This window comes from Asparagus officinalis, chromosome 10 (assembly GCF_001876935.1).
Source record: "Asparagus officinalis chromosome 10, Aspof.V1, whole genome shotgun sequence".
NCBI lineage: Eukaryota > Viridiplantae > Streptophyta > Magnoliopsida > Asparagales > Asparagaceae > Asparagus > Asparagus officinalis.
In genome coordinates this window covers 1,069,777-1,094,751 of record NC_033803.1, presented here as the reverse complement: position 1 = coordinate 1,094,751, position 24,975 = coordinate 1,069,777, and the positions used below count along the sequence as shown (strand labels likewise).

Here is a 24,975-nt window from a genome sequence, read left to right as displayed (position 1 = left end):
ATTGAGGAATAGTCAGGGTTTATCAATTGATTTGTTAAGCGTACCAAGCTCCTCATGCAATCATAATCGAATCATTTTCGTATGATGGACTCGTAGCGGGATAAATTTGTATCGTAACGAGTAATTTGTTTTTTGCACGGCTGCTATACATTGAAATTTAACTCCACACGAACAAACATTAAATTTGTTTTGTCTTTTAATTTTGAGCGTTTTCCTCATTGTCGTACGCATCGTATCAAGATTTAGCGTTTAAGGTGGATTATTATTTTTATATTATATTCCGGTGAAATAACGCAAAATCTTAGGATACTTACAACAATGATGTGGCGAGAGACAACCCTTTATGACAAATAAGTGACGAAGGAACCTAAAATCCCACAACCGTATTATCATTATTATTTGATATTTGATAACCATATCTATTTTTCTTGCAAGCTTGAAAGATCCAAGCAAATTCATTAATTATGCCATTTTTCTCCTGTTATTGGAAGTGGGCCAAACGAAGGTCAGCCCAGTTTAGCCTTCAGTGCAACTTATGAGCCGAAACACTTTACAGCCCATATCCTCGACATCACTCATCACGTGCACCGCACGCTCTACTCCCCAATAAAAACCATTCCTTTTTTTTTTTCCATTTTTATTTTGCCCGCTCTGCACCTTAAAACCCAAAATTTCAATTTCTCGATCTCCGTCTCTCTTTCTCTCTCTCATGAATCTCGATGGCGTTCTCGACGACTGGGACGAGGGTTTCCTCGGCGCCGCGCTCAATTTCATGGAGGAATACGAAGCCTCAAGAAACCCCACTCAAAACGCTAACCCTAACCCTCCATTACCCCCTCCGATCCCTGGACCTGCCGTCGGAGACATCGCCGGAGGATTCTCCGGCGACGGAATCAGTACGAGCTTGAATTACTCTCCTCCGCGGGAGCTATCACAGAGAGTTTCGGAAAAGATCGAATCGAGCATTGTCTCTTATGGTAGCAGTCAAGCTTTTAGGGCTCCGCGAATTCCCAAGAATGGCGGTTACAAGAGGGAGAGGGAGAGCGAGAGGTTAAAGGTGAGGTCTTTGTGATGTTGGGGGGAGATTTCAGTTCATTTTTTGATGTTCTGTGTGTAATTGTTTTGACTTTGGGTTGCAGAATGAGTTGGAGCGTCTCACTAAGGAGCTCTTTATCAAGGTAGAGTCGGGTTCTACTTCATATTCAATCTATTTTATCATGCATAGAAGAAAGATTTTGCAATGATTTTTTGCAACTGCAAAAGGGGGAAAAATGACAAAAGAAGGTTATGGATGAGTTTCCTACTCGTGCAATAGATTTTTCTATTAAAAAAAAGAAGCTAATTTGTTAAGAAGAAACAAACACCTATAGTTGGCAGAGATAAGAAACTAATTATGTTGACACAATCGTATGTAGCAAATTTACAATAACTGTGGTAGTGTTTGTTTTAGTAAGAGTCACTGAGGTGATTTTAGTTCATTAACTTCTCGTCAGTGCTATATTTTGTTTTGTGTGCCAAAATTTGGCTGATTCTTGTTGCGGAGAATGTCATCTTCTTATTTTTATAAAAGTGGTTTGCATTTTCCAGGAACGTGAATGCAAGGAACTCCAAAAGGACAGAGAGAAGAAAGATGAACAACTCAAAGATGCCCTTTTACACATTGAAAATAAAGATGCTGAGATTCGAAGATTAAAGAGGACAAACTTGTAAGTGAACTTTCTGTCTATTTTTTTCACTCTCTCTGAATGCTCGTATTCTTTGATATCAGTGACAGTGTTTTGATCAAGGACATATTACATATATTAGTACATCCTTCTGAGCATCTTTTTGCAGTTTGTGCATTATTTTTGTAAGAATAAAAATATACCTTTATCATTGCTTAAGTAGTTACTTCCCTCCTTTTCAGAACTTATTCTCCACAAGTAGAAGTTCAGGCAGATGGAAAATCTGCAATATGTGAATTGAAGGACCAGATTATGGCTAATAATGGTAAGATTTAATGTTTTATAGCAGATTCTTTTTTTTTTTTGAAAAGAAAACCCTCTTGAAAGATAGTGTTATGCTGATTTGCTAATATGCTTCGTGGTGAAACTAATGGTTTCTAGGTTTGATCGGCTGTAGTGCTCTAGCTATTCAGGTATGTCATCGTTCTTTTAGATCGAGCATGTATATCTGGTTGTTGAAAAGTTGATTTGATATATTAATAATGTTTTGTTTTCATATGTGCACAGGAAAATTGTTTTCCTAAAAATTCTGGGCAGTCGAAGCGGACTAGGACCAAAGGAGTTCAAACAGATATCATTGAGGATGGTAGTAGTACTGATGCTAATATGGTGCACGCTCTCTCAAGCAAGTTACATGCGTTATGGGGTTTCCCCGGGAAGAATATGTTGGGAAGAAACTTAATCTCGGAGCTGTTTGTAACTTGTTCAGAAGAGTTCTGCTTGCTTTTCAAGTGCATCAATTGTCCATCAAAAACAAACCTTGAAAGTTTTATGAACAGAAGCATTTCTGACACAACAGTCCATGAAGGAATGCAGCCTCTTCAATTAGTTGATGATGCTAAAGTCTCTCGACTTTACGAAATATTAATGAAGGTAGCAGATAGCCAACCAAACATCTTACTTTTGTAACACAGTGCTTCAAAGAACCATAAGATCTTTTGCCTTACCAGAGGAATCAAACAGGTCTGCTAAAAAAATAAAAGAAAGAATACAATTGTATCATAACAATGCAGCTAAAATTATATTCCACTTGTTTACGCTTGGAGACATGGATAGTGTATGTAGATTTCTTGTCATGGTAGATAGGTTTCTTCCTCAAATTATAGGAAATCTGGAGAATACTAGAGTATCTGATACATTAACTTGTTAACATTGATGTTCTTGGGCGGCCTCCCAAATTTCCAACTGATTAGCAGCTATTTGCTGCATCTGCTACTGCAATCATGTCTTACGTATAGTTTCATCTATATCGTATATATATATATTCTTTTTCTATTTTGACACTGTACTGGAGTTCATCCATAGGCTAAACATAGTCAACTGGAAAACATATGTTATCACCAATATATTGCAGCATCTTCTGTTTTTCGTAGTTCTTTTGCTAGGTGCAATATGGTGCTATAGTACTGTCCTAAGCAGAACGGGCAAACACCACAATGTATAATTGAGGACAGGATCTTTACGGCTTTATAGGGCTCAATGGTAAACAGTGTAATTGAACTCCACAAGCGCTTGCATGAATAATTATGCATCAAAAGTTCGTGCTAATACATTGTTCTAGCAGACAATTACTGAGGTGACAACTAATTTGAGTTCCTTGTAGACCATTGGACTAATAATGAGCTGAGTGATTTGGCTCCGATGCTTCGTTTTTGGTAATCAATTATTATGAAGGCTCGTCAGGTTTTATATGCATGTAATCATATTGCAGACATACTTGCACTAGTTGCTAACAGATTGTGTTACAACCGATGGATTTCTTTATTCTTTAGACCTATAAAGCTCTAAGCCTATAACTAATTGGATCTTTTTGACAGGTGCGTCGTGACGTGGCACCTTTGCAGACATTAATTGAAGGATTGTTTGATTTATGCATACATGAAAATGTGAGTCATATATCCTGTTGAATCTTCTTAAAAGAATGGTTTTTGATGGTTTGATGGGTTGAATTCTGAAATATTCTCAGCAAAAATGCACCCACTTACTGTTCTATTTTCATGAATAATCTGTTCTTTACTAATCTGATATAAACTGTCTTAGCTTCATTATGTTTCCTAATTTTTTGAATATTATTATACCAACACCACATACACCAGATCTATTTATTGCTCTCTAAATTAACTGTCATTTGGAAATATAGGTTTTTTTATGTTAGGATTCTTCAGGATCTTATCAATAACTTGTCTGAATGAACTGCTTGTCTTTATGGTTTTAGGAGTCTTATAATATTTACGAGTCTTTATAGTGTCCACAGGTAGTTTTGCTTCGATCCTTAGGTTATATTTGAAGATTGAATCCTGTAGCTTACCCCTGATGGTCAAAACAATTTGGTGGTTATGGTCTTTACAGTAATGCTGCATGTATGTTGTGTGATATTGTCATTTTCTGGACCCTACATCTTTTTGATTTTCTCGTCAACTATGCTGCCATTACCCGACTCCAGTCTCCATCAGAACTAACTGCGAAGGAAAACACAATCTTTTCGGATTATCACATAATTGTTTTTTTCTTGGCTTTAGTTTAGGCCTGTTGGGTGTAGAGGTGGTAATCCTACAACTTGCTCGTATCAGGATAATGCTAGTTTTCTGCACAAGGTGATGTGATGTAACTTAGTCTAGTGTTGGACTTCGCTAGTATTACTGTTCAAGATCAACTCAATGATTGGTAACTTGTGCAACTTCTTATGTTGAAGTGTTATTAACTAAGAAAAGAAAAGAGGAAAATAATCGCAGACTATACACACAGATTACTTTCTTAGATATTAATTTTTTTTTCTTAAGGTGGGTTATTCTGGTTTTCATCCTTCAATTTTTTCTCTTGGAACGTCATGAGCAAAATACCTGTATTTATTGGTTAGTCACAATGTCTCGTTAAACGCTCAAAGTATCTACCATGGGGTTGTCTTAGTTAGCTACAAATATGATATTTATGATCTCCATTTTAAAAGAATTGTTCTACACTGCTCCTTAGCTTCATATATGAGGTACTGTTTTGTGCTTCCTAATTCTAATTCATTTCTTATCTCCGTTTCAGGTCATTGTCGCCCATAAAGCATTGCGTGTATTGCATGCCCTCTTGCAGCACTTGAGTTATAGTACTAGATTGAATAGAAGGTAGTGTTTTGCAACTTAATCTCTTAGCTGGTAGTTTGAAAAAAATTGTTTATTGTGTTACCAAGTTATTCTCTATATATCACATCTTTAATATTTAATAGAACTAAATGGAAGAATATAATTCATGTAGCTGGCCCATTAACAATTTCAAACAAACTTTGTTGTTCTATTGCATCTTAAATCTTTGCATCAAATATTGAAGATATTGGTTTGGTCTGCTTGGACCTATTTAGTTTGGACGCTAGTATGAAGGCATACCCGTGTTCATGCAATCAGTATATTTGGACCAGCAAGTTGGAATGAACTAACAAGCTCCTAGCTAGGTTTTGCCGACAGTTAGAAATCATGTGATTCACATACGTGTGGTGTAAAACTTAACAATAAGATTTTGTTTTCGTGGACTCATGAAGCACTTTAAATATAGTTTTCTCCCACTCCCTCCTCACTCACCTGCTCCTTGACTGCATGTTGGGAATCTGCTATATATTTTCAATTAACGGTATCTCATAGTGTGTCTATGTTATAATATAATATGAATCTTTTGACTCGTGTGTAAACTTACACCCAGTGTTGTAAGTAACGGCAAATAGTAGTGCTAGGGCTGTCCAAATGGGCTTTTGGCCCGGACCCGGCTTGGTGTCCGGCTCGGACCCGGGAAAGCTAGGAAAACCTGGGCCTACCGGGCTCCAGGTCCGAGTCAGGGTTGTGTTGGTGAAGCACGACCCGGCCCGGCTATGAAATTTATATATTTTTATATATAATCATATTATTATCTGGATTAATGATACCTATATATATCTCTAAGTGTATATAGTTTTTTTTAAGGAAAATAGCCGTACCTCCTAAGTGTATAATAGTTGTATATACTTAAGTATGAAGCATATATATATATATATATATATATATATATATATATATATATATATATATATATATATATATATATATTATATATACACTTGTAAGTATATAACATTATATACTTATACTCTTACCATGGGATAGATACAACAAGTATATATGTACATATAATGTAGTTATAAGTAATTACTTATATGTGTATATCATAGAGTTATAGTTATATACGTATATTTTATATCAGTACATAATTATATATAAGTATGTGTATAACTATATATATACATTATTATAAATTAGTACACTTGTATATACCTTATAAGTGAAGACCTATATAAGTACCACACCCAATATATATTATATATATATATATTATATATATATATATAGTATATATATTATATATATTATATAGAATATTATATGATATACATATAACACACACACACACACAACACCACACACACACACCACACACACACGATATATTATATGATTCTCTCTCTCTCAAGTTATTTTTTGACAAAATTTTACATATTTTAATTATTTCTGAAATTGCATTTTTTGGCAAAAAAAAAAAAAATCTAATTTTTAAAATTTTTTTGAAAAAAACAAGTTTTTTAAAAAAATAAGCAAAAATCCGGCCCGGCCCGGGCCCTCCCGGTTCAGGCTGGGCATTTTGCCTGGCCCAGACCCAAAAATTCCAGTCGGGCCAGTTTGGACATCCCTAAGTAGCGCAGTAGCAGTTGTAACAATAGTAGTTGCCCATGCATGTACTGCTATGGTCGAAAGCCGTGGTTTTTAGCGGGATTGATGCTATCAACTCGAAATAGCAGCCAATGACGCATAAAAGCGCTACAACGCTATACATTGCTTTAAAATACAAATTATCAGGTTGTACCCGACCCAAACCCAATCCAAATTCTTAATTAAATAAGTTTCCAACCCGAACCCGACTTGATTCTTAAAAACCCATTTCTTTTTCGGATCCCCTCACACTGTCCGCTTTGCACCCCAAAAAAACCTAACCAAAAATCGCCGCCACCACCTCTCATTGACAATCTTTGTTGGAGCTCCACCACTGCCTCTCGTTGTTGAAGCTGCACTGCCTCTCCGACCCAAACCCAATCCAAATTCTTAATTAAATAAGTTTCCAACCCGAACCCGACTTGATTCTTAAAAACCCATTTCTTTTTCGGATCCCCTCACACTGTCCGCTTTGCACCCCAAAAAAACCTAACCAAAAATCGCCGCCACCACCTCTCATTGACAATCTTTGTTGGAGCTCCACCACTGCCTCTCGTTGTTGAAGCTGCACTGCCTCTCGTCGTCGAAGCTCCACCGCCTCCCGTCGTCGAAGCTCCACCGCCTCTCATCACCCTTGTCGTCAAAGCACCACTTCCTCTTTCTTCTTTGTCTAAGCTTTTCGGTCCTTCTCGCTATTCCTCATGAAGCTCCTCTGTCTCCCCCGACTCCACCTCCATCTCCACCTCCTTTCTTCGGAGCACCGCCACCTTCTTTAACCTCTGCCTTATTCTCTACAGTACTCTGTGTGTGATTGTTACACTCTATTTCATGCTTAGAGTCTATATAAATCATCAAATATGCATTTGCAGAAAAATATGCATTTGTAGAATTTTCTTTTAGTTTTCTTATTTTTTGAATATTTATATTTAAAACGGACCACTTTTCCACTTTGTGTTTTTTTGCTGCTAAAGCCCTAAATAGCCTTAGCGGTGCGTCAACACTTCGCTTTCCGCTTTCCACAACCTTGCTTACATCATAATCAAACCTCTAAATAGCCTTCATTTCTTGGAAATTGATAGAAACTGACCTTGCACCTACTTTAAGGCATACTTTTGATCTTTAACTTTTTTATAATGTTCCTTATATTTGGGTGTATCCAATATGTTATTACCTCTACAACTCAACCACATCATTTCAATTTGTCCTGAGCAGATCAATGGACCATATATTGAAGTGAATGGTTTGCCATGATACATGCAAGTTACTTTGTATTTGACTATCCTACATATTTATCCTTCAACTATTTTGACAGTCTTATTAGGATTTTGAGTTTTCCTTATGTTTGTAGATTTTTCTGCCATGTCCTGTAAACCTTCATATTCTCATGAGCTTAAATATGATTTTTTTCAGTGTACTCTGCTCAGGAACAATGTTCTGGTGGACCAATCTCAGAGCCCAGAGCGTAGAATTATTGGTTTGCATAATCAAGATAAAAGTGAAACCTCAAATATGAAGTTTTCATATTTGGAGAATGAAGATAGAAATTCCAGGGCCAGCATGGATATATCTTTTGAAATGTTGATTCTTATTTTTGAGAAGATGCAGCAAATTGCTCTTAGCAAGAGGGAGGAGTATATCCAGGTTGAAGCATTATCTGTAATGAATCTAACGTTGATGGCAAGTAACCCCTCAGAGAGAGAGAGGTAAGTTGCTTTCTATTTCATTGCATAGACGCAGCCTTCCTACTAAAAAGAAGCCTGATTAGTTTGTACATTAACAATTACGTAGGTTTGGACTCGTGCAACTGTTGGAGGCTTTGCCGAAGTTATTGCAGAAGGAAATTGGCTTGTGCGTGAGAAAGCAAGCCGTGCGTCTTCTGTTTCTTTTACTTAACTGTAAGTTTTCATCTTTGCTTGTTGTGCCATTATCCATGATATTCCTTATAGCCTAATAAATTATTTTCTGCACTTTTACTCTCCCCTTCTTTATCATGGTTCGGTAGAGTTTCGCTCAACATTGACGGTTTAAATGAGAACAAGCTGGGACTCTGCTTCCATAAACGTATACAAAAACGTCGTGCAAACGCTGTTCATGCCCGTGCTCTCTTACAACAAAGACGAGAAAGGAGAAAGGAAGCGGTGACCAAAGAATCACCAAAACTCCGCCAAGTTTGGATTCTGAAGTCTGGACTTATGCAAAATCAGCATTCGGAGCCCGTTAAGACCCCATATCCGCAAATGGGTGGTTTTAGACGTACTACTCCCAACATAACCTTGGATCGCTCAAAGACAAAAATAAATTGTCCTGAGAATGCCAACAAGGTTTTATACTCCCAGAAGAAGACGCATTCACCAAATGATATCGTCATACCTGGGAGATCATACCAACAGACGATACGATTTTTTGGCAATCATACCGATGAATCGTATTATCAAGTTGGGGTTGTGAATAATTTTCGAAAGAGAGTTATTCGAGAGATAAACTCTCGTTGTTCCTGTGCACGACTCGTCAAAACAGCATTATCAGAATGTGACTGTTTCAAACGAGAAATCATCCCACGAAAAGTCTCTGTATTATCGAAGCCTAAGCTGAGACATTTCCGCAAAAGAAAATCAGCTGCCCAAGATGATGAATTCCCTGAAGTCACCATCAACGTGGCTGACAAGAGAAAGTCTAAATGGCACTCGAGTGAATCAAGACCCGATTTTTCCTCGGGAGGAAAAGTCAATTCAAAAATTGCCCGACGGAAGTCTCGACTCCGGCTAGGAGCTATCAAAAGAATGCATGAAGGGATATCATCAGAGGATGAATTATCGGACACTTGTTCAGCCATTGCTTCTGATGATACAATGTCAAGCATAGGACAAACCAGAGAAGTACTCACGATCACCTCTGATCAGTTCACTCAAATACTTCAAGAAGCTCTGGCGAAGCAACGCGAAGAAATTAGAGCTGAAGTGAAGACAGAGATGAAGTTAGCTATTCAACAAATGAGAGAATTGCTAACTCGGTTTAAATGAGAACAAGCTGGGACTCTGCTTCCATAGATTAGCCATTTCCCTTCTAGTGAATGGTTACATTCTTAGATTGAGAGGGAGTTTGTTTTATTTATGTAATGCATATATATATTTTTCTGCTTAAAAGCTGTTGGTGCATATATTTTGATTCAATATAATACAGGAATAGATAACTTGGTTGCGACAACCTAATACTTGGGAATACATAGGAGTCATACAGCCACTGATGGTTGATTTAGTTAGTAATTATCTTTTTCCTACATATTGTGATTCACGATAATACAGGAATAAATAATACAGGCAGATGTCATGCGGTCACCGATAGTTGATTTTCGGATCTTTTTCCTATATATTCCGATTCAAGATAATACAGGAATAGATAACTTGGTTGCTCCAATGTAATATTTGGGAATACATAGGGAACATACGCTATAGTCACTGATAGTTGATTTACTTAGTAATAAGCTTTTTCACCTTATATTTTCAATTATAAGGCGAAATTTGTTTATGTTCTGTTTTGTGCAATTTCTTTGCCTATATATGACAATTGTTCGTTTTCTACAAGGTGCACAATTGCACGTAACTGTTACGGTACATCTAATTAAGTACAGTCTTCTTTAACATCATGTATTTGCTTAGCAATTGGCATTTGAGACCTTTATTTTGGAATTGTAGGCCCAAAGGTGTTATCAGTGTTTTGTGATGAAACTGACCATGCAAAAACAGCAGATTGCCTAATAGCTACACCAACATTACGGGAAGGAATTAACCGTATTCTTGAGGGCTTAGCAGAATGCTTAGCTTGTGCTGGAGTTAATACTGAGGTATGCATTTATAGAATGAATTTCTATGAAGGATACATGGTTCATGTGTCTCTGTATGTGCATGCATGTCTGTGTCCATCTGTCTTGTATCATGAGCTTGTACGACTATAATAGCTAAACAAAAAACTGTTATATATTTAACTTTTATTTTATAGAAACCAATGCCTGGATCATGACAGTGATCCAGAAGTGGATGAAGTCATTATGGCTGATACACCTTCCAATGACAATAATATTGGGGGTAGTTCAACAGATCCTTCCAATAACAACATTGGAGGTGGTTCAATTGCACCGTTTAGTAATACTGGGGGTGGCCCAAGTATCTCCGCTCGACATTATTCAGAAAGAGATGATGACGGGAAAATGCAAAAGCTTGAAGACAAAATCAATGCTTTGATGACGGCTCAAGAAGTTAAGAAGACAATTGTTCGTTTTCTACAAGGTGCACAATTGCACGTAACTGTTACGGTACATCTAATTAAGTACAGTCTTCTTTAACATCATGTATTTGCTTAGCAATTGGCATTTGAGACCTTTATTTTGGAATTGTAGGCCCAAAGGTGTTATCAGTGTTTTGTGATGAAACTGACCATGCAAAAACAGCAGATTGCCTAATAGCTACACCAACATTACGGGAAGGAATTAACCGTATTCTTGAGGGCTTAGCAGAATGCTTAGCTTGTGCTGGAGTTAATACTGAGGTATGCATTTATAGAATGAATTTCTATGAAGGATACATGGTGCATGTGTGTCTCTGTATGTGCATGCATGTCTGTGTCCATCTGTCTTGTATCATGAGCTTGTACGACTATAATAGCTAAACAAAAAACTGTTATATATTTAACTTTTATTTTATAGAAACCAATGCCTGGATCATCATTTTCCTTTTTATTCTTTATTATGAAAGCCAACAGACTATGCTATTACTTCTACTATGTCAGGTCTGGGTGCCACTAGTACTGACCCTGACCCTCATGGATAACAAAAAAAAAAAAAACATGGGTTCTATCTTATGAAAATCAAAAATTTTGAACTACGCTTACTTAATAGGCAATGGCTTGAAATGAACAAAAACGGAAAATATTGTGTGTACAACCCATAAGATCACAAAGTTTGATTATGCATATTTAATTCCCATTGGTCAAAAAGGAAAAAAGAATAAAAAAATCAAAGATAATAACTCATAAATATCAAGAATTTTGAACCGTGCAACTTAATTCTGATTGAAAACGGATAAAAATGGATAAATGTTGTGGGCTATAGCCCATAAAATTATAAATTTTAATGGAAGCATACTAAACTTTTATCGGGGCAAAACCGATAAAAGCGATAAAAAGTTATGGGTTATAACCTGTGAGAATTGATAATTTTGAGCTATGCATATTATATCACCATTGGGTCAAAATTGATAAGAACAAACAAAAAAGGTTGGTGCCCATGAGATTGCAACATTTGAATACATGTGCCTAGTTGCCTTCACGTTGAAATAGACAAAAATTCGTGGGTTATATCACATGAAAGCCCAAATTTTGAAGTAAATGTACTTAATTGCCATGGGGTGGAAACCAGCTAAAATGAACAAATATCGTGGGTTATAACCCATGAAATTACAAATTTTGAACTTCGTGCCATTAAGTCAAAGCCAATGAAAATGAAAAAAAATCGTTAACTGTAACATGAAAATCATAAATTTTGAATTACACAGACTTAATTGCCATGAGGTTAAAATAGACTAAATTGGATAAAATTGTGGAATATAGGCCATAAAATTGCAAATTAAGATGTACGCATACTTAATTCTCATTAGATGGAAACATACAAAAAATGATCTGAAATCATTGGTTATGTAGACCATGAAAGTTGAGAATTATGAAACATGCATACTTTTTTGTTATTGGGTCAGACTAAAGAATAACAAATAAAAATTGTGGGTTTTGGCCTGTAGAATTGTGATTTTAAACTACGTGTACATAATTGCCTTTGGATTGAAATACGCAAAACTATTCAATTATAGCTAATGAAATTCACGAATTTTAAGGTACATTTACTTAGTTGTCATTGATTTGACACATAAAAAAATCGTGAATTATGACATGAAACTCATATTTTGAATTATATGTCATTTAGTCGAAATAGACGAGAATGAACAAAAATCTTGGATAATAGCTCATGCAAATCTGGAATTTTGAACTACGCACACTTAATTATTAATGGGTCAAAATGGAAAAAAACTGATAACAATTGTTGGTTATAGCCCATATAATCTCAAGTTTTGATGTATACATATTAAATTCCCATTGGGTCAAAATAGGCAATGATAAGAAATTGTGGGTTATATCCCATGAAAATCAAAAATTCTGAAATACACTTTTTTATCGATATTGGGTTTTAATGGACAATGATTGACAAAAATTGTGAGTTATAACCTATAAAATCATAAATTTTGCAATGTGTACCTAATTGCCTTAGGGTTGACATAGGCAAAAATGGATAGATGTTACGGGTTTTAGTCAGCACATGAAAATCGCGATTTTTGACGCAAGCATATATTTTATTGCCATTGGGTCGAAATAGATGAAAATGGAAAATTTTAAAGCTCGTGAAAATCGTAAATTTTGAACTACATGCAATTGAGTCAAAGCAAATGAAAATAAAAAAATTGCGAGTTATAGCCTATGAAATCAAAAATTTTGTATGTGTATTGAGTGCCTTTTGGTTGAAAAGACAAAAATGGGCATGAATCTTGATTGCCTTGGGGTTAACATATGCAAAAATAGATAGAAGTTATGGGTGTTAGTCAGCATATGAAAATCGTGATTTTTGACGCAAGAATATATTTAATTGCCATTGGGTTGAAATAGATAAAAGTGAAAAAAAATTAAGCTTGTGAAAATCGCAAATTTTGAACTACCTGCAATTGAGTTGAAAGCAAATGAAAGTGAAAAAAAAATCATGGGTTATAGCCTATGAAATCAGAAATTTTGTACATGTATTTGAGTGCATTTTGGTTGAAATAGACAAAAATGGGCATGAATATTGAGTTATATAGATCATGAAAATCGTGAATTTTGAAGTAAATACACTTAATTACTATTGGGTTGGACAAATATGAATAAATATTGTGGGTTATATAGCCTATGAAATCACAAATTTTGTAGTAAATGCATTTAATTATTTTTGGGTTGGAACGCACAAAAATTAACAATAATCATGGGGTTATGACCCATGCAACTTGAAAATTTTGAAGGACGTGTTGTCGAGTTGGAACTAATAAAAATAAATAAAAATTGTGGGCTATTAGCCAACGAAAATTGGGAATTTTGAAATAAGTGTGCTTAGTTGTTGCTGACACAGAGATGGATACATATTGTAGGTTATAGCCCATAAGGTCGTAGATTTTTTATTATGCATACTTAATTCTGATTGGGGCACTTTTTATTATGCATACTTAATTCTGATTGAGGCACAATGAACAGAAAGATAAAAAATCGCTGGTTATAGCCCATGAAAATAGGGAATTGTGAACTATGCGTGCTTAATCGCCACTTGTTAGAATTGGACAAAATTTAATAAAAATTGTGGTTTATATGCCAACAAAAATGTAATTTTTTATGTACGCATACTTAATTCTCGTTGGCTCGTAACGGGTAAAAGTAATAAAAATAGCACATTATAGCCCATGAAAATTGAGAATTTTGAAATACGCATCCTTCATCTCCAATGGGTTGAAACGATAATAACGGACATAAATCACTTGTTATAGCCTAAGAAATAACAAAATTTTGAACTCTTCATGTTTAATTGCCTTTGTGTTGAAATAGACAAAAATGAAAGACAAAAATAGACCAAAATGGTGGGTTATAGAACATGAATATCATAAATTTTAAAGTAAGCGTACTTAATTGCCATTGGGTGGAAGCAGACAATAAATAAAAAAAATCGAGGGCTATAACCTAGGAAAGTCGCGGGGTTTGAACTTTGTGCCATTGTGTGGAAACAAATGAAATGAAAATAAAAACACATGAAAATAAGATATTTTACATTGCATGGACGTGATTGCTATTAGGTTAAAATTGTAAAATTGTGGGATATAGGCCATCAAATTGCAAATTATGATTTACACACTCAATTTCCATTAAGTGGAAACAGGCAAAAACGATAAAAATCGTGGGTGCTAATGAAAATCGAGAATTATGAAATACACGTTTTTTTTTTTGCTATTAGGTCAAACCAAACAATGTTAATGGTAGACAAAATTCATTAGTTATATCCTATAAAATCTTGAATTTTGAACTACGCGTACGTAGGCCTTTCGATTGAAATAGACAAAAATCTAAGATAGTAGATCTTGCAAATTGAGAACTTCGAGGTAGGTGTACTTAATTGAATTGAATTGACAACTACAAAAATAAAAAATTGTGGGTTATGACCAATGCAACTTATAAATTTTGAACTACGTGCCTATGATAATCAAGAATTTTAAACTTTGCGTAATTCATTGCTATTGAGTCAAAATGGACAAAAATAAATAAAAAATGTTGGTTTTAGCCAATCAAATCCTATGTTTTGATGTCCCCTTACCGAATTCCCATCAAGGTAAAAACAAATAAAACAATAAAAAATTATAGTTTATAGCCCGTAAAAATCAAGAATTTTGAAATAGACATTTATTGCCATTAGGTCATAATGGACGATAATGGACAACAATTGCGGTTATTGCCCATGAAATCACGAGTTTTGCTATATGTACTTAATTGCTTTTAGGTTGAAATAGATAAAATGGACATCAATCATTAGTTATGTAGATCATGAAAAAATTATTTATCCTATTGGTTGAAATGACTAAAAATGGCCAACAATTGTATGGAGTCGACGTCACATTATAAGTATAGCAGCCCTTCTTCCCGTGGACCATCTTGCGAATTCATAGTTCACGCGTACATGGGGACTAAGCCAAAGCTTCCAATGAACTGGTTTCCCAGGCCAACGCATAGGAAGGTTTGCCCATGCGGGGCTCTCGAGGCATGAAATTTAGACTACTATAAATTATTTGCTACTTAAGTGGAAATGACTAAAAACGGCAACAAACGTGGGATATAGCTCACAAAATTTAGAAATTTGGTCACTATGAAATTATTTATCCAAGTGGTCCAAATGATTAAAAATAGCCAAAAATCGTGGGTCGCTCATGAAATTGTAAAATTTTGCTACCGTGAAATTATTTTACCATGGGTTGAAACCACTAAGAATAGTAAAAAAATCATGGCTTATAACTCAAGAAATTGTGAATTTTGGCGTCTGCAAAATTATTTGTTAATGGGTCAAAATGACTTAAAATGGCAAAAAATCATGGATTATTAAATTGTGAATTTTAGACTTCATGAAATTACATGTCACACCACCTAAAAATGATAAAATTATGGATTATAGCTCATGAATTGTGAATTTTAGCATGCGCAAAATTATTTGCCAATGGATTGGAATGTCTGAAAATGATCAAAAATCATGTGTTATAGCTCTTGAAATCGTGAATTTCAGACTTAAAAAAGTTTCTTCATTTGGGTTGAAATGAACGAAAATGGACAAAAATCGTGGGTTATATCTCATGAAAATATAAATTCTGCTAATAAGTTGAAACAATTAAAAATGGCTAAAAATCATGGTTATACATAACAAAATCTAAAATTTTGGCCATCGCGAAATTATTTATCTAGTTGGCTGAAATGATTTAAAATGGTCAAAAATCGTGGGTTATAGCTCATGAAATCGTGAAATTTAGCCGTGAAATTATTTACCAATAGGTCGAAATGACTTAAAATGATCGAAAATTGTAAGTTATAACTCATAAAATTGTGAATTTTCGACTCCAAAAATTATTTGTCAATAATGACTAAAATAGTAAAGAAGCATGGGTTATAACTGAAGAAATCATGAGTTTCGGCTAATGCGAAATTATTTGCTAATGGGTCGAAACGATTTAAAATGGCCAAAAATTGTGGGTTGCTCATGACTTTGTGAATTTTGGCCACCATGAATTTTTTTGGTAAAGGGTTAACAATTTAAAATGGCTGAAAATTGTAGGACATAGCTCCCGAAATCGTGAATTTAAACCATCGCGAAATTATTTGTCAATAGGTTAAAACTAGTAAAAATGACCAAAAATCGTAGGCTATAGCTCATAAAATTGTGAATTTTGGACCCTGTGGAAGTATTTACTATTTTGTGGAAACAATTTAAATCGGCCAAAAATTATGGAGTATAGCTCGTGAAATCGTGAAATGAAAAGACAAAATAGTAAAAAATCATGGGTTATAACTCATTAAATCATGAATTTTGGTAGCAAAATTATACTAGTTGGTCAAAACGATAAAAAACAACAAAAAATCATGGGTTATAACTCACAAAATCTAAAATGTTAGCCACTTTGAAATTATTTATCCAATTAGTTGAAACTGAAAATGGCTCAAAATCGTGTGCTATAGCTCATGAATTTATGAATTTTGGACTCCGCGAAATTACTTGCTAATGGGTTGAAAGGACTTAAAATCGTTAAAAATCGTGGGTTATAGCCCACTAAATCGTGAATTTGACTCTATGAAATTATTTGCCATTTGGTGGAAATGACTTGAAATGGTCAAAAATTATGAGTTATAGTCAAATAAATCGTGTATTTTTTGACTCCATGAAATTATTTGCCATTTGGTAGAAACAACTTTAAATGATCAAAAGTCGTGGGTTATACTCATGAAATCGTAAATTTTGGCCATCACGAAATTATTTGCTAATGCTTCAAAACGACTTAAAATAGCCAAACATCTTGGATCATAGCTCACGAAATCGTGAATTGTGGCGATTGTGGAATTTTTGCCAAATGGGTCAAAATGACTAAAGTGACAAAAAATTATTGGTTATAGCTCACGAAATTATGAACATTGGCTATAGCGAAATTATTTGTCAATGGATCAAGTGAATGCAAATGATAAAAAATCATGGCTTATAGCTCATAAAATTAAAATCATAAATTTTAGCCTCTGAAAAATTATTTATCATTAGGTGAAAATGACTAAAAATAGTTAAAAATCGTGGATTATAGCTCATGAAATCATGTAAATTAGTTGTCACAAAATTATTTACCAATGGGTCGAAACGACTTAAAATGGCTAAAAATCATAAGTTCGAGCTTATGAAATCATGAATTTTTGACTATAAAATTATTTGCCCTTAAGTTGAAACTTGAAACTAGTAAAAATAGTAAAAATATAATGGGTTATTACTGAAGAAAGCGTGAATTTCGACCAACGCGAAATTATATTCTAATGGGTTGAAACGACTTAACATGGCTGAAAATCGTGGGTTGTAGGCTTGTAGCTCATGACTTCGTGAATTTTGGCTGTCATGAAATTTTTTACTAAAGGGTTCCGGCGGATCTGGGGAAGTCGTAATAGGAGAGCACTCATCTTGGGAACAATTTAGAATGGCTGAAAATTACAGAATATAGCTCCCGAACTCGTGAATTTAAATCATTGCGAAATTATTTGTTAGTGGGTCGAAACTAGTAAAAATGACCAAAATCGTAGGTTATATAGCTCATGAAATTACGAATTTTCGATCATGTGGAAGTACTTGCTATTTGGTGGAAACAATTAAAATGGCTAAAAATTATGGGGTATAGCTTGTAAAATCGTGAAATTTGGGCTCCGTAAAATTATTTGCTTATTGGCCGAAAAGGTTAAATATAGTCAAAAATCATGGGTTATAACTCATGAAATCGTGAGTTTTAGACGCAAAATTGTACTAGTTGGTGAAAACAACAAAAAGGATGAAAATTATGGGTTATAACTCGCAAAATCTAGAATTTTGGCTGTCGTGAAATTATTTATCTAATTCGTCGAAACTAGAAATGGCTAAAAATCGTGGGTTATAACTCATAAGTTTATGAATTTTGGACTTCATGAAATTACTTGTCAATGGGTCGAAACTACTTAAAATCATAAAAAATCGTGGGTTATAGCCCACTAAAGCGTGAATTTTTGACTCCATGAAATTATTTAGCATTTGGTGGAAATGACTTTAGATGGTCAAAAGCCGTGAGTTATAGCTCATGAAATTATAAATTTTGGCCACCACAAAATTGTTTACCAATGCTTCGAAATGACTTAAAATAGTCATAAATCTTGGTTTATAGCTCACGAAATTGTGAATTGTGCAATCATGAAATCATTTGCCAAATGGGTCAAAATGACTAAAAATGGTTAAAAATCATGGGTTATAGCACACGAAATTGTGAATTTTAGCTACGGCAAAATTATTTGTCGATGACCAAGTGAATATAAATGATAGAAAATCATGAGTTATAGTTCATGAAATTGAAATTGCAAATTTTGGCCTCTGAAAATTTATTTGCTATTGGGTGGAAATGACTAAAGATGATAAAAAATTATGGGTTATAGCTTACAAAATTGTGAGTTATAGCTCATAAAAACATGAATTTTGAACTCCATGAAACTTAGTCCAAGTGGTCGAAACGATTAAAATAATAAAAATCCAAGGTTATCGCTTGATAAATATAGAATTTTGGCCACTGCGAAACTATTGTGTTATAGCTCTTGAAATCGTGAAATTTGAACTTCACGAAAATTTTATTTTGGTCTAAATAAATAAAAATGGACAAAATCGTGGTTTTATAACTAATGAAAACATTAATCTTGGACTTTGTGAAACTATTTGTTAATTGGTCGAAACAACTAAAAATGACCAAAAATCGTGGCTTATAGCTCACAAAATCAATAATTTTGGCCACAATGAAATTATTTATCCTTTTGGTCAAAATGACTAAAAATAATAAAAAATAATGGGATGTATAGCTCATGATATCGTGAATTCTAGCCACTGTAAATTTTTTTGCCTATGGGTTGAAACGACTAAAAATGGTAAAAAATCGTTGGTTATCGCTCATGGAATGGTGAATTTTTTACTCTTAGGTCAAAATGAACAAAAATTGTGGGTTATCACTAGGAGTGCTAACGGTGCGGGTATATCCGAACTGACCGCAACCGTATTCGATATTGATGTGGATATATGGTAGCCAAAATCTAAAACTGACCGGATACGGTTTCAGATACAGTAATCGGGTTTAAAGCGGATACGGTTCGGATATCTAGATGTTAATTTTAATAAAAAAATATGAATAACAATATAATGCACTTGCCATTATTCGAACCTTGGCCACTCAGATATAAGGCAATTAACCTTACCGTTGGCTACAAACGAACCCGCTATATATCTGATTCACATATTATTTAACACAATTTGTCTTTCCCCCTACCATGTCACTAAAATCCTATTGTTATATGCTAAATGAGGCTGTTATGGTATAGGTGTTTGTTCGAGGCTTAGATTAGATAAGTGATTCTATCTGTATATACTATCTTATTCTATGTGATTATACAATTTTTTTGTCATCCTATATATGTCCGAGTCATACTTTTCCTAAATGTCCGATTTGTATCCGTGATCATAACCGTGTTCGATTCTCTAATATCTGAACCGTATTCGTTTTTGTTTAGCACAGATATGGTCTTGACCTTTTCTAACCGATGCATATCCGCATCCATATCTGTATCCGTTTTTAGAAAGCGGATATGGACTGGTAAGTGTCATATCCAAACCGTATCCAGACCAAATGTGCCCCTAGTTATCACTCATGAAAACATGAATCTTGAACTCCGTGAAATTATTTGCTAATTGGTTGAAATGACTAAAAATGGTAAAAAATCAGTGTTATAGTTCATGAAATCGTGAGCTGTCTTTCGTGATTTTTTTTGTTAATGTGTCGATATGACTTCAAATGGTAAAAAATCGTATGTTATAGCTCATGAAATCATAAAGTTTAGATTCCGTGAAATTATTTGCTAATGGGTTGAATTAACGAAAAACGGCCCAGTTCATGGTATCGATAGATTTTTGGCCAAAAACTCTCATTCTCATGTGTCCAAAATTCATGTAGCGAAATTATATGCTAATGGGTTGAAACGATTTAAAATGGCTAGAAGTTGTGGTTTACAGCTCATGAAATAGTGAATTTTGATCTTCGTGAATTTTTTGCCAATGGGTCAAAATGATTTAAAGTGACTAAAAATTGTGGATTATAGCTCATGAAACCTGAGTTTGGTCTCTGCGATTTTTTTTGCAAATGAGTAGAAACGACTTAAAGTGGCCAAAAATCAGTGGTTGTAGCTCGTGAATTGCTCAATTTTTGCCTCCGCGATATTTTTTGCAAATGGGCTTAAACGACAAAAAAGTATAAAATCACGAGTTATAATTCGAGAAAATATGAATTTTGGTCTCTGTAAAATTATTTGCCAATGGATTGAAATGACTAAGAATAGTTAAATTATGTGTATAGCTTAAGAAATCGTGAATTTCGTTTGTCACGAAATTATTTGGCAATTGGTCAAAGCGAGCTAAAATGACCACGGGTTTATAGCTCTTGAATTTGTCAATTTTACCCTCTGAATTTTTTTTGCAAGTGGGTTGAAACGAGTAAAAATGACAAAAAATCATGGGTTGTAGCCCATGAAATCATGAATTTTGAGCTCTGTGAAATTATTTTCAGTCGGGTGGAAACAATTAAAAATAGCCAAAAATTGTGGTTATAGCATATGAAATCGTGAAATTATGCGTTCCGGAAATATTTTGTCGTTTGGTCGGAAAGATTAAAAATGGTCAAATTGCATTGGTTATAGCTCATGAAATCGTGAATATTGGCCTTGTGAAATTATCTGCTAATGAGTAAAAATGACAAAAAAGGCTAACAATCGTGGGTTATTGATCACGAAATTTAGAATTTTAGCCACTATGAATTTATTTATCCAATTGTCAAAACAATTTAAGATGGCTAAAAGTCGCGGGCTATAGCTTATGAAATCGTGAAATTCGGCCACCGTGAAATTATTTGCTAATGTGTCAAAACAACTTAAAGTATCCAAATTTGTGGGTTATAGCTCATAAAATCGTGAATTTTAAACTCCGAAAAATTATTTGTCAATGGGTCGAAACAATTTAAAGCGGTAGAAAATTGTGGATTCTAGCTCACGAATTTGTGAATTTTTGGTCTTCATGAAATTATTTGCCAATAGATTGAAATGACTTAAAATCACCAAAATTTGTGTTATAGCTCATTGAATTGTGAATTTTGGACTCTGTGGAGTTATTTGGCATTGAATGAAAACGACTTAAAATTAGATAAAAATCGTGGGTTATAGCTCACAAAATGTGAATTTTGTTTTTCGCGAACGTATTTGTAAACAAGTCGAAACGACTTAAATTGGCCAAAAATCTTGCGTTATACCTCATGAAATCGTGACTTCTGACAACTGTGAAATTATTTGTTAAGAAGTCAAAATGACTAGAAAAAACCAAAAATCATGGGTTAAAGCTTAAGAAAATATTTTTTTGGCTACCGTGAAATTATTTGTTAGTGGATCAAAATGATAAAAAATCACGGGTTATAGCTCATGAAATTATGAGTTTTGACCTCCAAAATATTATGTCATTGGACGAAAACGACTAATAAAAATGGCAAAAAATCGTAGGTTATAGCTCATGAAATTTGAGAATTTTTTACCGCGCGAAATTTTCACTTGGGTTGAAATGAACGGAAATGGATAAAATGTGGGTTTAGCTTATAAAAACATGAATTTTGGACTGAGAAATTATTTATCAATGCGTCAAAACGACTAAAAATTACCAAAAATCGTGGGTTATAGCTGACAAAATCTAGAATTTTGGCTATCATGAATATGTTTATCGAATTTGTCAAAACAACTGAAATAATAAAAAATCAAGAGGTAAAGCTCACGGAAATTGTGAATTTTAGGTAATGTGAATTTTTTCATAATAGGTCGAAACGACTAAAAATTGCAAAAAATCGTGTGTTATTGCTCATGAAATTGAAAATTTGGACTCTAGCGGAATTTTCCCCTTAGATCAAAATGATTGAAATTTATCAAAATTGTAGGTTATAGCTCATGAAAACATAAATTTTGGACTATGAGAAATTTTTATCCCTTTTGTCGAAATGAACGAAAATGGACAAAAACGTGGGTTGTATAGCTCATGAAATAATGAATTTTGAACTTCGTGAAATTATTTTTAAATGGGTCGAAACGACTAAAAATGACAAAATCATGGATTATAGCTTACTAAATCTAGAATTTTGATAACCATGAAATTATTAATCCTGTTGGTCGAAACGACTAAAAATGGCCCAAAATCGTGTGTTATAGCTCTTGAAATTGTGAAATTTGGACTCCACTAAATTTTTTCACTTAGGTTAAAATGAGCCAAAGTGGACAAAATTGTGGGTTATAACTCACGTCAACATGAATTTTGAACTTTGCGAAATTATTTGCAAATTGGTGGAAACGACAAAAAATGGCTAAAAATCGTGAGCTATAGTTCACGAAATCGTGAATTTTGGCAATCGTGAAAATTTTTGTCGATAGGTTGAAACGACTAAAAATGGCAAAAAATCATGGATTATCGCTGTTGAAATCATGAGTTTTGGAAACTGCGAAGTTTTCTTATTTGGGTCAAAATGAATGAAAGTTAGCAAAAATTGTGATTTATGACTCTTGAAACATGAACTCCTAAAATTATTTGCTATTGGGTAGAAACGACTAAAAAAACGTTCAAAAATCGTGGATTATAGCTCTTAAAATCATGAAAATTGGCCTCTACGTAATTTTTTGCCTATGGGTCGAAACGACCAAATCGGGTGAAAAATCATGGGTTTTAACTTACGACATCCTGAATTTTAGTCTGCGAAATTATTTGTCAATGGGTTGAATTGACTAAAAATAGCCAAAAATTATGGGTTATAGCTCAGGGAAACAAGAATTTTAGCCACCATGAAATTAGCTCGCTCCATGATTCAACTTATTTTGTAAGTTAATGAAGGGTAAGGCTATATGTACAATTATTGGTGGAAAACATAGTGGAGTATGAAGAGCCACCTAATACATAACAAATACATGCATAACTAGAAGATGCTTTTTGTTTTATATTTTTTGCCATGCTTGTGTACACGATACAGATGTGAGAACCTGGAAGATGCCCAACACTATTTGTTGTGTTTTGGGGTACCATTTTATTAACTTTCAGTTATAGTAGATAATTTTTTTTTCAGGAGCTTAAACTTCAGAGGGATGTAATTGTCGTGTTGGCGTTTATAGCATCGTCAGGAAGTTCTGGCTTTGATGTTCTTTTATATTCAGCAACGCCTCAGAGATTAAATTTTCTGGAGCTGATTATACGGATTCTAGCATTTGGAATGGATACAGAGGAAGCAAAATCGCAAACCTTCTGCAAAGAAAGGTTAGTCTATCCTATTGGCTTTCCTTCAATGTAAATTGTCATTGCTTTCTGGTTACTACAGTGCATCCTCATTAAATATGGTGAGATTGAATGGTTTACTACAGTGCATCCTTCAGTTTGGCTGTCGTTTTAGTTTTGTTATTCGATAGCCATTACCTTTGCTGATGCCTGAACAATTAAAACCTGTAGATATATTGGACAACTGTTCTGATCATCTGATAGAACTGAAAATTGTCTTAAGTCGATAGATTTTTTTTCTTTGTATAGTACAAAACTTTCAGCAACATTATGGTTTGACCTTTCTATTTTATGATCTCAAGTCAAAGAGTTGATATAAGTAATCATTTTCAGAATGAGAGCCACCAAAATGTGATCTTGATAATTTCTCTTTGCAGGGAAATAATTCAGATTTCTCATTCATAGCTTGACAGCATTCCTTATTAATTTTGCCTGACGATATTCTTTATGAATTTTTCTCATATAGATTCTCAGTTTTTAGAGAATCACTCATTCTCTTAAATCGGTTATCATCAAATCCCTCCTATTCAAACGCTACCTTGGAGGTATTGACAAGGAAAGCAACTGCAACCTTGACGATCAATGTGTCAAATAGGATGTCAAGGAAAAGCCAAAGCCACTGGAAACGCCATGCTACAAACAAAATGCAGTTGGAAGAAGAGCTTGTCGACTTGGCTAGAATGTTTAAAGCAAGAGTTTTTACATTCTTGGGACAGAATCAGTGACAAGGAGGGAGTTCCCGTATGTCACATTTTGCCAGCTGACAAATTTTGTACATACGAAGAGGTTGGCGGGCTCAACTTGCCTTACTCTTGAAGCAGGAGTACCTGGGAAGCCGTTGCAGAGCAGAATGTAGGTACTTTTTTTTGGCCCAAGGGAGAGGATTAGTTGATCTATTTTGGCAGCACGAAGGTGTATATAACGGAAGGTGTCTATTTTGACAAATTTTAGCGTGTGACAAGCTTGAGTAAGACGTCGCGCAAGACATGCATATGATTCTGGTGCATCTCGGGAAACTATTAGTGATTCCTAGCGATTTACCAGCAATTTTGAGGAGTCAGATAAAAACGCAGAGATGGATGTAACTGCATTCCTTGCTAGGAACTTGTAATTTTGTTAAGTGTAATTTATTAAATTGCAATCATCAGTCCTATCCGCTTTCTCTCGCTTGTTCTCATTCTTGCTTTGTAGAGCTGTGCCTAGGTGATTTACTTAAAATTCTCCTATCAGCAGTGGCTTTACTAGTAGCAGGTACCAGCTCCCATAAATAACTCATAAACAGGCAAAATTCTCTAAT

At 34.4% G+C, this 24,975-nt stretch overlaps 1 protein-coding gene across 1 annotated transcript; it reads left to right on the top strand.

Annotated features, from left to right (window-relative positions):
* LOC109825393 lies at nucleotides 642-24,952 on the top strand. Its single transcript, XM_020392248.1, has 14 exons — nucleotides 642-1,057; nucleotides 1,140-1,178; nucleotides 1,588-1,706; nucleotides 1,907-1,989; nucleotides 2,106-2,137; nucleotides 2,232-2,597; nucleotides 3,542-3,610; nucleotides 4,758-4,837; nucleotides 7,867-8,145; nucleotides 8,231-8,337; nucleotides 10,135-10,350; nucleotides 10,836-10,984; nucleotides 23,473-23,660; nucleotides 24,145-24,952. The coding sequence occupies exons 1-14, from the start codon at nucleotides 710-712 to the stop codon at nucleotides 24,401-24,403; spliced, it is 2,334 nt and encodes a 777-aa protein (XP_020247837.1). The 5' UTR covers nucleotides 642-709; the 3' UTR covers nucleotides 24,404-24,952.